The sequence below is a fragment of the Microcaecilia unicolor genome, chromosome 7 (assembly GCF_901765095.1).
Source record: "Microcaecilia unicolor chromosome 7, aMicUni1.1, whole genome shotgun sequence".
Taxonomy (NCBI): domain Eukaryota; kingdom Metazoa; phylum Chordata; class Amphibia; order Gymnophiona; family Siphonopidae; genus Microcaecilia; species Microcaecilia unicolor.
Window position 1 is genome coordinate 54,036,957 of NC_044037.1, and position 12,750 is coordinate 54,049,706.

Below are 12,750 nucleotides of genomic sequence, written 5' to 3' on the forward strand. Positions count from 1 at the left end.
TCTAAGTGTGGAATACTTCCTATACAATAGAATATCAGGCATCACACTGGGACAAATTAGCTTAATTCTGCAATCACTTTTCTTAAAATGTTTTGATACAAACTGAATATGTAAAACAGAAAAAAAGTGTTAGGAAGGCTTTATGAGTGGCTTACAAGGGATAAAATGAACTAGAAAGACAGACGAGGCAGATATCATGTGTGTTAAGTGGTGCTTAGATGGCAACTCTAGCTGCATCAGCTAAGGCCGGTACTGGGCTGGTTTGTATGGTCCAAGTCCCACATATAGCAACCCAGTTTAGGATAAGCTGAAGAGAGCTTTGACGGAAACTCCAGTAATTTGGAGAACAGTGCCAGGCAAACTTTTATGGTGTTTGTCCAGCAAATGACAAGATGGATTTGGATAGGCTGGAGTGGGCTTTGACAGCAACTCCAGTAGTTGGAACACAAGGACAGAGCCAGGCGGACGTCTATTGTCTATGTCCCAGAAACACCAAAGAAAGACCGTGATCAAGTATATAGTATCATGTTCGTTGTTGATTTAAATCTTGAAATGATAATGAATGTGTTGTTGCAGTAAAAGAGACACTTAAGCTTTCTCTATGTGTAAGGGGGGATGGGAGGGGGAGGTGGAGAGGGGGGGGGTGTTATAATAACTGTTCCATTTTTATATGCAATTTACTATAGCGCTGGAAAAATTATCTAATTGGATATTTTGTCATATGGTTTGTTTTTTCTGTTGTAACAAATCCAAAAATAAATATATATATATAAAAAAAAAGAAATGATAATGAATGTGACTGTTGGGAAGACTGGATGGATCATTCAGGTCTTTATCTGCTGTCACTTATTACGTTATTGCGTTATTGTACTGCTGATTAGGTAAATGGAAACCTTCAGTTCTCTTCTCCGAGACCAAGAAAAGAACAGGATCTACTAAGCACTATTTCCTTTTTTTAATCTCAGATGGGCCTGACCACCTCCTCAACACAATGTGAAGCCTGCAGCAAGCAGGAGAATGTGCCAATTTCTATATCCACAAGGAAACACTAGGGGTTTGTATTCGGCACAGCTACCAGCTGAAACCAGGACACAACAATTGTGCAATCTGTGTGCCAAACACTAAGTAAACACACAAATGCTGTCTCTAATATAAAGCATATAATTCATGTTATTATGAATATGAATAATTTGGTTTTTCTACCAAAGATTTACAGGGTGAGGATCAAAAGCACTTTATCAAGTACAAGGGCTGCCTGAAAATTACCCCTCTTAGCTCACCTAAAAGTAAGCACCAAGTCAGGTGTTAACACGTTAGGCAGAAATCCAGGAAGGGATCCCAAAGCCAACAGTAGGCTGTGCAACCCTGAGTAGGCTTGGGGGATCCCTGTGGCCTGGGGGCCCAGTGCAACTGCCCTTGGTGCAAACCTTAATGCCAGGCGTTCACGAGGTACCACAGTGTGTTTACTTTCAGCTGAGTTAAGATGAGGTCTTCTTTAAGGTGGTATTTTAGGGGGCTTTAGGAAATGGTGTGTGCATACTGGATTTACAAATATTTGTGTGCTATTTTCCAGTCAAATTTAGTCCATTCAAAAAGCTTGTGCAAAGAGTGTGAGCCAGCTGTAACCATGGGCAGATTTCTAAAGGAAAATATATATATGAACTTTCCCTTAGAAATTCTGTAAAATGTGCCAGGGTGCCCCCTTAATACCATTAGTCTATTATGTTTATTTATAAGTTGATGAGATTGCCCTTAATGGCTCTGGGAGCTTTGAGGCCTTAATTTCACAATTTGATTATATTTTACAGCCTAATACATTCTGCTTCAAACACTTACCTAGCAAACTTTGTTTTTCTTTTCTGTTCTCTGGACACTATAGAGACTCAACTTAAACCAGTCTAAAGTACCTCGCTTAGTTTTGCATGTCTTCTGTTAAATATTTTGCCTTTTCTTTTTTTTTTTTAATGTCACAACCAGCTGAATAAAGAAAACATACCCAAATAATAAGCTATTTACAATAAAACCTAGTTAAATGAAAAAAGAACTCTATTAAACAAAAGGAAAGATACCAAATATTCCAAAGAGACAATCAAATAGTAAGGTGACATTGGCTGTAGGCATTCCTAAGTGCAGATACTGCCCAGCATATGAGAAAATACAGTTTCCATTGCACTCAGTACAGTGGCAATTCCTACTTATTTAAGATCATGGCTCCCTAGCCTGCTCTTATTTATTGCATTTGTATCCCACATTTTCCCACCTTTTTGTAGGCTCAATGTGGCTTACAATACATCATGAATGGTGTAAATATATTAGGAAATAGACATTTAGTGTTACAGAAGAATCTTGGGTAACATGATAATGATAAAACATGATAGTAATATAACAAGCAGATATTATAAGACAGTTCTGAATAAATGTGGAGGAGTGGTGTATGTTCACATTCGTTGATCTTTATGGTATGCCTTATTAAAGAGATGGGTCTTCAGTAGTTTGCGGAAGTTGGTTAGTTCGTAAATCGTTTTTAAGTTGCGTGGCAGTGCGTTCCATAACTGTGTGCACAAGTAGGTAAAGTTTGACGCATGCATTAATTTGTATTTTAGACCTTTGTAGTTGGGGAAGTGCAGATTAAGGAATGTGCGGGATGATCTTTTAGCATTCCTGGGTGGTAAGTGTATCAGGGCTGACATGTAGGCTGCTGCGTCTCCGTGAATGGTTTTCTGAACTAGGGAGCATATTTTGAACGTGATGCGTTCTTTAAGTGGGAGCCAGTGTAGCTTTTCTCGTAGGGTTTTAGCACTTTCATATTTTGTTTTACCGAATATGAGTCTAGCTGTAGTGTTCTGGGCTGTCTTAGAGACTCCCAGTCAGGTTGAAGATATCTATGAAGCATATGCATGAAACAAATCTGCACGCAATTGAGGCAGTGCATGCAAATCTCTCATGAATATTCATTGAAGATAACTTGAAAATTCAACAGCTAGAGGTCCCTCACATAACAGACTTGGGAACCACTGATCTAAAACAACCAACAAAAGCAAATATTTTTTAATACGATTCTGGTTCCTTTTGTGAGATATTAGTACCCCCCCCCCCCCCCAAACAAAAAAAAGGCTGGAAAGGGACCTGCGTTCAACATCAAAGAGTTCCCCAGCACAGTTTCTGTTGCGGACTTACCATATTAAAATAATTGCGAATTTTGGTTCCTTTGTCAAGGTCCCAAATAAAAATGTTCCCATCGTGACCTGCAGAAAGTAGGATCCTTTGGTCATATGGATGAGCCTCCAGCACAAAGACTTCATCATCGTGGCCCTGGAATAAAGGTAAATTAGCCAAGACGATCAGCAACAGCTGCAGATGCTTTCCACACTGCTCCATTTTCAGCTTCACTCACTACGCTTTAGGTTCTAATTTTAAAAGAATTGCCTCAGAGGTGCTTCTTGCAAGATGTCTTTTAAAACGGAGAGTTTACAGGGAGCTCCAGAAGTTATACCACCTCCTTACTGCACAATTTGAACCACTGCATGCTCATTTTGCACCAATACACAGAGGCTGCAGGCTCCCCGAAGCCAAGTGAGCAGGCCTTCAAGGTGCTCCGAAGGGAGAGGAGGAGGATCGGAGGCACAGATAGCAAAGCAGCAGTCCCTAGAGAACTGCTAGAAGTTTCTCTCTCACTTTTCTTTTCGGCTAGGCTGGCAGTGAAGAAAAAAAAAAAAGCTCAGTGAAGACAAACAGCACTTAAGGCTCCAGCGACCACCGAAAGCCAAGGCACAACAGTCCTCCACGAGGTAGAGGAGAAAAGGGAGGAGAGACCCAGCCACCCGGGTGTTAACAACCACGGGGATCAAGTGACCCCTGCGGGCCAACACCCCAAACATGGGCAGGTAGAAGTTCAAAGAACAGCCTCTAACAAACATTTTTTTTTCAATTGGTAACCAATCCAAAATTAAGCTGTACAATTTAGAAGGCCCCTCCCCAGGCCTACCAGACCAATTGACTGCACAGGCTTCACGGCCACAATCTCTACTGGAGACTGAGAACATACTGGCTGCAGAGTAGCTGCACAGGACTAATATACAGTCTCAAGTTTAAGTGGTCTCTGTCTCCATCTGCTGGTAGGCATCCATAGCCCAAGCGTTAATATCTGGACTGGTCTGGAGGGCTGACATTTCTATATTAGCCACAACATGAGCAATTTTCAAAAGCCATTCACCTGGATAAATAAGCACTTATAAGGATAGCAGGGCTCTCTGAAAATTGCCCATCCTCAACCTGGGTAAAAGTACATGCAGGAATCCAGAACATGTGTAATTTTAACTGCATTTGAGTAAGGCATTCCTGGTGGTCAGGCGAGAATAATAGTGTGCAGAGCTTACACGTTCCAATTTACTCAAGTTATTTGCCATGGAAAAAGTACAGAAAATTGCAAATGTAAACATCTGTGAATACTTTCTCATTACAAAATGGTTAAAAAACTACAGGTAAGAAATACCCACAGACTTTGCAACAATACAAGCAGTTTGAAAATAGCCTTCTTTTCTCCCACCCCCCACCCCCCCCCCCCCCCCCCCCCCCCCCCCCCCCCCCCCCCCAATAAGCTGGTACTATATAGGAAGACCTAAAACACAATCCCCAACAGCAAATCCTGGAGAAGTTCTATATAGGTAATCACTCCTAAAAAAAATGAATTTTCTCTTCAGTGAAATAATATCTAGGGTCTCTGTGTTTATTTTTCTACGCAACTATCAACTGGCTTGATCAATAGTGCAAAGGCAGTTTTAAAAATATGCATATTTATGTTCTCTCATCATTCTTGAATTTACAGAAGTTATACAAGTTTGAAGTTTTGTAACTCACAGATAAGATATGAAGAAGTTGCCCACTGTACGAGTTCCACACTTTCAAAAGGAAATTGTTGACTGCAGTGATGACACTTGTGTCACAGCGGTCCCAGGCAACCATAGTGACCTTTAGCTTAGCCACCTTGTCCTCCAGAGAGACCAGGCTGTTCCTAGAACAAGCAAATTTATTTAGCAATGCTGAATTAGAGGCCCAGTGGTAGAACTATGTGCTAACCCATGAGAGTCCTGGGTTCAGTTTCCAAGCTGGGTTTCTGCTCCTCAGGAACAGGGGATGATGCTAAGACAGTGTTCACAGCCTCCAGCCACTGCTTACCAGAAACACCTGCTGCAGAGGGGAAGGATGCACGTTACTAAGAGAACCATCGGTGCGGTCTCTTAGGGACTGCATCCCTTTCAAAAAGCCCAGACCATTAGGTCACACACACCTAAAAGGTCAGCCATGTTCTTAAAGAGAAAACAGATAGCCTGAGCCTCAATTCTATGAAAAACAAACCATGAATAGAGGCAAGTCTCCAATACCCAGAACCACTCAAACATTATTTTTTTTAGCAGACAATAAAGAAAGTGTGCCCTAGAGTGAATCTAAATAGTCAGACATTTACCCGATTCTCAAAGATTATGTAGAACCAAGGGCTTAGGGGTAGAAACCAAAAGACAGCCAAAATGACTGGTGAATTTTGTCTGGATGTTCAGCTTCACCAAATCCGCTAATGTTGTGGCTGAATATCCATTTGAATCTAACTGTCCAAAACTATTGTGATTAGGTTTAAGATGGGTCATTTGTGCAGTTACACACAGGGGCCGATGCAGAAAGCCTCATGCTAGAGCCATGGCTCTACCTCAAAATTAGTACTCAAAAACTACCATAGCATGCTATAAGCAATAAGCATGCTAATTACAGCTGCATTAAAATCATGGAAGTAATCTTCAGCTCACTGCAAAATGTCACTTTTCTTGTCAGAGTCTGAGAAATGACCAGCTCAAGCACTGACAAAAAAAAATAAAATCATGGTGGTCTGCATCGGCTACCTCAACCCATACCCCGACAAAACCACCCCCTCAAACCCAGACAAATGTATCCCTGATATTAAGCACACCCCTCACCCTTCCCTTGGCCCCAACCCCGACTGTAAACAAAACAAAACACACCTCATCCAACTACCAAATAAGGAAATAATTTCCTTATATAGCAGATTGACCTTGCCCACTGCATCCAAGGATGCACCGCGCAGGGCTGGACGCTGCCATTTTTCAAGATAGCAGCACTGGAGACAGAAGTGTGTAATCATTGCTCCTGCCGCCTTTAAAGTATGAGCTGGGGGGAGGTTGGAGGTAGGGAATGCACTAGACACCAGGGAAAGGTTAATTTTACAGTTGGGAGTGGGGCAGTACACTAGACAACAGGGATGCATTTAAATCGGGGGTTTGGGAGGGGGGGTGTTGTTAGGACACAGTCCTTTTAGTGCCTGAGCCAATCACTTCTCGGGCACTGAAGGGAAAACTATCGGAGCAGGAGGCTCATGTTGGGCTACACTGCCCCGAATCTGGCAAAAAATATCTTGCAGTAACCGCACATGTTCGAAGCCCCCTTTCTTTCTATATATAGCAATGGAATGTTTTATGGCCTCATTTGCATCCATTTCAATGCACTGCATGGCTATGTCTTCAACATGAATTAATACCCCTCTCAGCATGGCTTGGCCAGTAACATCCAATGGTAATCGCACAGCGAGGCTCCCAGCAGCTTTCTGTATCGGCCTCTAAGATAAATGTATCTGTTTAGCTCTTAATATTGCATATTACACTGACTGGCTAAATTTTAAAAACCCTTCTTTTTTGCTCCACTAAATCTGTGCATGCAGCAATTTGTGTAGACATATTTTAGTCAGGTGAGATAAAGATGGTTAACCAGTTAGACTGTTTTATAGATTTGAACCCCCTCAGATCCAGCAACAAGGGTGACTTTTAAAAAGCATTTCTATGAGTTACAACAGTGTTTTACACACAGAAATGGCCTGTTACATAACAATCCCGATATGCAGGTAAACTGACACATATACAAACTGTACATGTGTAAGTGTATCTGCTATTTTAAGAGGCATTCATTCCTGAGAGTGGGGTTGGAACAGCATTAGCATTTATGTGCAAAACGTTTGAAAATTCAAGCACAGGCAAGTAATTTTACCCAGAAAAACTGTGCACACCCAAATTGCAGGTGTAAATATAAATGAATTATTTTCTTGGGTAATTTCCAAAGAGCAAGTACATGCATACTTTCGCTTTCAAAATCCATCAGAAGTCCTTACACTATTTTTCACCAGTGTACGTTATAAAATTATCCTTTTTATGTAAATTGTGTCTAACAATATCAAATTGTTTTAAAGCAGTTAAACTGCCAGAGCAAGTAGACACAACTCTCACTTTATGGAAGTAATTTTCAAAACCTTAGGCACCATTTGCACATATAAAAAAAGTACTTATACATGTGAAACAACATATACTTATATTTAGCAACTTCAGAAGAAGTCTCCTCAAACACGCAGATGGCAGCAAGCAAGGTCTTAAATGTACAGAAAAGAGGCGTGGTCCATGTGGTCCTTCCAAGAATACACGTATACTGTGTTTTATCACAAATACAAGTACAGTAGAATGCCGATTATCTGGACTAACCTCTGCAGAGAACAGTCCTGATAATGGAAAATCTGGATGATTGGACATTCCTTTTTGAAAAGAGAACATACTTTTGAGTGTTACTTTTTGTTTCCAATAATAAATGGGAAAAATATACCTAACATTTTTACTGTATATCAGGCATAATGTGATAATGACAGCAAAAAACAGAGAAGTGGGAAATAGACCAGGCAATCCAGAGACAAACGAGGAGACTTTAGTCAATTTGGAACACTCACCAATAGTGTTCCAAATTGACTGAAGTCTCCTCATTTGTCTCTGGATTGCCTGGTCTATTTCCCACTTCTCTGTTTTTTGCTATTGTTTCCCCGTGGGACATCTGTGTTCCCCTGCCTCAGTGGTCTTTCACCATAATGTGATAATGATACAGATAATTTACGATAAAAAGTAAAAACATAGAAAACATCATAACAGATGTCGGATAATCGTCATTCTACTGTAAACCTCAGCACTTTTGCCTGACTGCATTTATACCTGCTCAAAGCCAGGTATCACCCCTAACTAGTTTTTCTTTTGAACCTGTAAAAAAAATATCGTTCACCTCTCCATCAAACCTACTTCGCCTGTGACAGAGTTCATCTTTCTGAAGCTCTCCTCTTCACAACTGTGTGTGCACATTTCTAAAATTCACTACAGTAAATTATAAAATATACATAAAAATGTCCCTCATGCAAAGCAGCTCTTTATTTTGTGAATGCGTGTTTATAAAAATGGAGCGATCTGTTGTGCATAGCACCATACATACAGACATCTTTGACATTATACCACAGCACTATATACTTTATAAAAGGCTCAGAACTATACTAGCCTACTTTTCCATGTCACTTCACTATTTAAACAGGTCATTCTTCGACAGACAGACAGGAAAAAAAAAAAGCAGACTTGAAATAAGAGCTGTGAGCCACCAATGAACACAAAGTGTCAGGGAATCTGCTCACCCTGTCATTCTGGTATTCATATCCAGTACTGTACTCTTCCATTCCTGCTGCTGGTACTGCCAGATCCGAGCTGTGCCATCTCTACTCCCACTTACAAAACGAAGGCTGAGGGGAAATATGAGAAAAAAAAATCTAATTATCTGTCAATGCTTCTTCAGAATTTTTTTTATTTCTTGGAAAGACAGAGGGCTCAAACTATACAAGAAGCCTTTCCCCTTTGTGTCTATGACAAAACAAATCACCAGGGAGCAAAATTCTCAGGCACATTTTATCTTGTGTGAAAGAGTGGAACATAAGGATCACATAAAATGATACTTGATGAATGGCACTGATGATAGAAGTGTCAGTGCCAAGTGACTATTCTGTACATCTTGTGGACAGAGAAAACACTCTCAAGTACCAAGAAATGCAGTCCGAGACCAAGAAAATGTGACGGAAATATTTCCCATCAGGCAGATTTTAAAAAGGTCTGATTAAAAGCTATTTTCCAAGCAATTTCCAACTTGATAAGACTGTGCTTATAACCCACAGAACCTGGCTAAGGAGTAAGGTTTACTACTCTTATGGTATGCGAAAAGCTAATGTATTTGGAGATATTACCCAAAGACACTTCAATATCAATCACAATTATCCAAAGACATGGAAAGGATCTCCTCATATAAATTAATGAGGGTGGATATAAATCTTCACTTTCCCCATTCCCACCCAAGGTTATTGTAAGGCACTATCAAATGGAAATCCAAATTGGGCGGGTGGGAATGTCACACTGCCCTTTTGAGTCAGTGTGTAAATATACAAGCTTGAAAGTGAAGGAAGATGCCAAAGGCAAACTCAGCCCTGGCATCAATTTTTTTCAGCAACTGCCCTGTCCCCATCTTCTTTCTATAACTTCCCTTAGGACACGTCCATCCCTTGGCCTCATAGTCCTGTTCATGAATTGTAAACATTTCTGGTAGAACTTCTGATAAATTTAACAAAAAACAAAAAAAACAAAAAAAAAAGAGGTCTGTAGAAACACAGAACTTTGAAGAAACTTCTCAACCAAAGGTATTCTAAAATGGGTAGCACACAAAAGGAGTGAATGTGAGCAAAACTTTTAGAAAGACCACTGAATGTCTAGCCAAAAATTATCCATTTAGAAGGAAAGGCCAGGACAAAAGTTACGCAAGTGCCAATAGTCAGTACTATCTGGATAACTTTATCTGTTTTAGTACTACCATAGTAGCCATCCTAACTTTAAACTGAGAGTGTAACTTATAATCCATATAAAGATAAGCAGGTAAAGGGGATGGGATGACTGAAAATGATAAATGGAATGGGACGACTTCCCTATGAGGAAAGTCTGAAGCAGCTAGGGCTCTGCTGAGGGGAGATATGAGAGATGTATATAAAATAATGAGTGGAGTGGAACGGAATGGGTAGATATGAATCATTTGTTAACGCTTTCCAAAAATACTAGGGCTAGGAGGCATGCAATGAAGCTACAAAGTAGTAAATTTAAAACAAATTGGAGAAAATATTTCTTCACTCAATGTGTAATTAAACTCAAATTCATTGCCAGACGATGTGGTAAAAGCAGTTGGCTTAGCGAGGTTTAAAAAAGTTTGAATAGCTTCCTAAAAGAAAAGCCCATACGCCATTATTAAGATGAACTTGGGAAAATCCACTGTTTATTTCTGTTGCCAGGTACTTGTGACCTGGATTGGTCACTATTGGAAACAGGACTTGATAAACCTACAGTCTGTCCCGATATGGCAACGACTTTGTTCTTATGCTAAATCACTTAGTTTATGTGGTGGCTACTCCACTGAATACTGACTGCCTTCCATCGAGAGAGAGAGAGAGAGAGAGAGAGAGAGAGAGAGAGAAACATACCTGTATCTACACATATAGATAAGATAAAGATATTTGTATAGATGCAGATACAAACATATGCCCATATCCAGAGACAGCAATTCTATAAAAGGGCACCTAATTAAGGGGTCCTTTTACAAAAAGGTGTGGTAGGGCTACCTTGTGGGTAGCGCCAAATTGGCCCTACCTACCTCCAGGGTATTGCAGGAACCTGTGGTAATTCTATGGCGCGTGCAGTTTCATGCGGTAGAAAATGTTTTCTATTTTCTGTTGCAGGGGTGTTCCCAGTGGTAATTACCAGTGTGGCCACATTGCCGCGTGCTGCCCGATTACCATGGGGTTAGTGATGCGCCCTTACCACCAAGTAAATAGGAGGTACTAAGGGCTCATTCGGTAAATGGCCAGGCGCTAATTTAAAACTTAGCACCTGGCCACTTACCGTATGAGCCCTTAGTAAGTCAGCTTTTTGGCAGATGCACTAAGAGGTATGGCCTGAGCGAGCAGGAAAATTACCCACTAAAAACTAGCGTAGGTCACTTTTTAGGACATCTTTGTAAAAGGACCTCTAAGGCTTTCAGCAGAGTTACCATTTCATCACTGCACTGTTATGAGCAGATGTGAACTATGTGCAGTCATTAGTATGTATCAGGTTAATTAGCACACCATAAAAATTTTAACATATACAAAACTGATTTAACATGGCTTAGAGAGTCATTTTCAAAGCACTCAGACTTACAAAGTTCCCTCCTGAGGCTAAAGAAGCATGGGGATTGCCACTGAGGCCGTAAGATCCATGATCAGTGTTCTGCAACAGGCAACTATTGCCTGAAAGGCATCATCTGCCAGAAACCTCTCTCCCGGATCTATCCAATATCTGATCAGAAAATAAATCTCCATGTTCATGGTGGCCTGTTACATCAGTCACTGAAAGAGCATGTAGATGGAGCTCCACCCAGGCCAACTGCCTACTCTTCCTGCCCCCTTGGCAGTTGACAGAGGCCACTGTTGTGGCAAAGCAAGTAGTGGAAAGCTAGAAGGGCCAGATGAAAGGCACTGGTCTCCAACAGATTGATGGGCAATTTCTTCTCCTCCAGGGACCAGCAGCCCTGCACAAGCTGCTCCTGAGAATGAGCCCTCCAACCAAAGAGATTGGCACAGTGGGGCCAGCGTCCCCCGGTGCCTCCAAGTCCATCCAGATGACTCCTGTTCAACCATTACTGGAGATCCTGACGGGTGGCAGATGAAAGAAGCAGGCAAGCCTGCAAATCGTTTGACTGGGGTCTCCAAGAGACCAGGAGAGCCCCCTGAAACAATTTCATGTATGCCCTCACCCAAGGCACCAACTCTATGCTAGCTGCCATCGAACAGAGCACCCGAAGGATGTCCCAAGCAAAGGGTCAGACATCCTAAAGAAGGGCTCCGATCTGGGCCTGAATTTTGCATCTTGGCCAAGCTGGAGTAGAACCGCACCCCAAGGTACTGAGAAGAAATTAAGGAGCACTTGGAAAAATTCACTACCCAGTCTAGGTGTTGCAGACATCACCTGAGCCGTGGCCTGCCTACTCTCCACGTTGGACTTTGCCCAAATCAACCAGTCGTTAGGTGGGCTTTATGACTCGCAGGCAGGCACTGGATAATGTGTGGCAAATGGTAGATTTGCTTTATTACACTAAACAGGAGAAGCTGTCCTTGTGCCTTCTTGGTTTGGATGCCGAGGCTTTTGATAGGGTTCATTGGCCTTTTATGGAGAAGCTTATGGAGCGCTATGGGGTAGAGGCTTACTTTCGGGGATGGATTCAGGACTTTTACTCCTCTCCCTGGGCATGTGTGCAAATTAATGTCCCCGATGCTCTTTGCTATAGTGATTGAGCCTTTTGTGATGGCAGTGCACTCTAATTCGGATATCTTGGATACTCGTGCAGGGGAGCACGAATTTAAATTAGAATTCTTTGCCGATGACGTTTTACTTTCCCCGACTCGCCCTTTGGTCTCTTTTCTCAACCTGATGAAGATGATTGCAGAGTATTCGGAGGTCTTGGTGACCAAGATTGAGACTATGGTTATTGGTGTTCAGGGGGCAGTTTTGGATCAGCTACAGTCCTCGTTCCCTTTCCAGTGGTACAACATGGGATTCGGTACTGGGTGTTACTTTAACCCCGTCTTTCACTGATTGTTTTCTCCCAACTAACCTGGGTTGGTCAAGGATATCTATAGGGATCTAGAGCACTGGGATTTCTTAGACTTGTCTTTGGATGGATAGCTACGCTGAAAATGAATGTTATGCCCCTCTTGATGTATTTGTTTCAAGTCTTACCCTTTGCGATCGTCTGAAGACCGCCTGATTCAGTTTATTTGGCACAATAAGAGACCCAGCCTTCCACGATATTTTCTTTATAAGGATCAGA

At 41.5% G+C, this 12,750-nt stretch overlaps 1 protein-coding gene across 2 annotated transcripts in view; it reads right to left on the minus strand.

The window, feature by feature from the left end:
• Nucleotides 1-12,750, minus strand: part of BRWD3 (bromodomain and WD repeat domain containing 3) — a 195,306-nt gene that overhangs the window by 122,972 nt on the left and 59,584 nt on the right. For both annotated transcript variants that reach the window (XM_030209053.1, XM_030209052.1), the window contains exons 13-15: nt 8,492-8,596; nt 4,858-5,011; nt 3,178-3,312 (exon numbers count right to left, since the gene is read on the minus strand). In XM_030209053.1, coding sequence (XP_030064913.1) covers nt 3,178-3,312; nt 4,858-5,011; nt 8,492-8,596 — 394 coding nt within the window. The remainder of the gene's footprint in view (nt 1-3,177; nt 3,313-4,857; nt 5,012-8,491; nt 8,597-12,750) is intronic.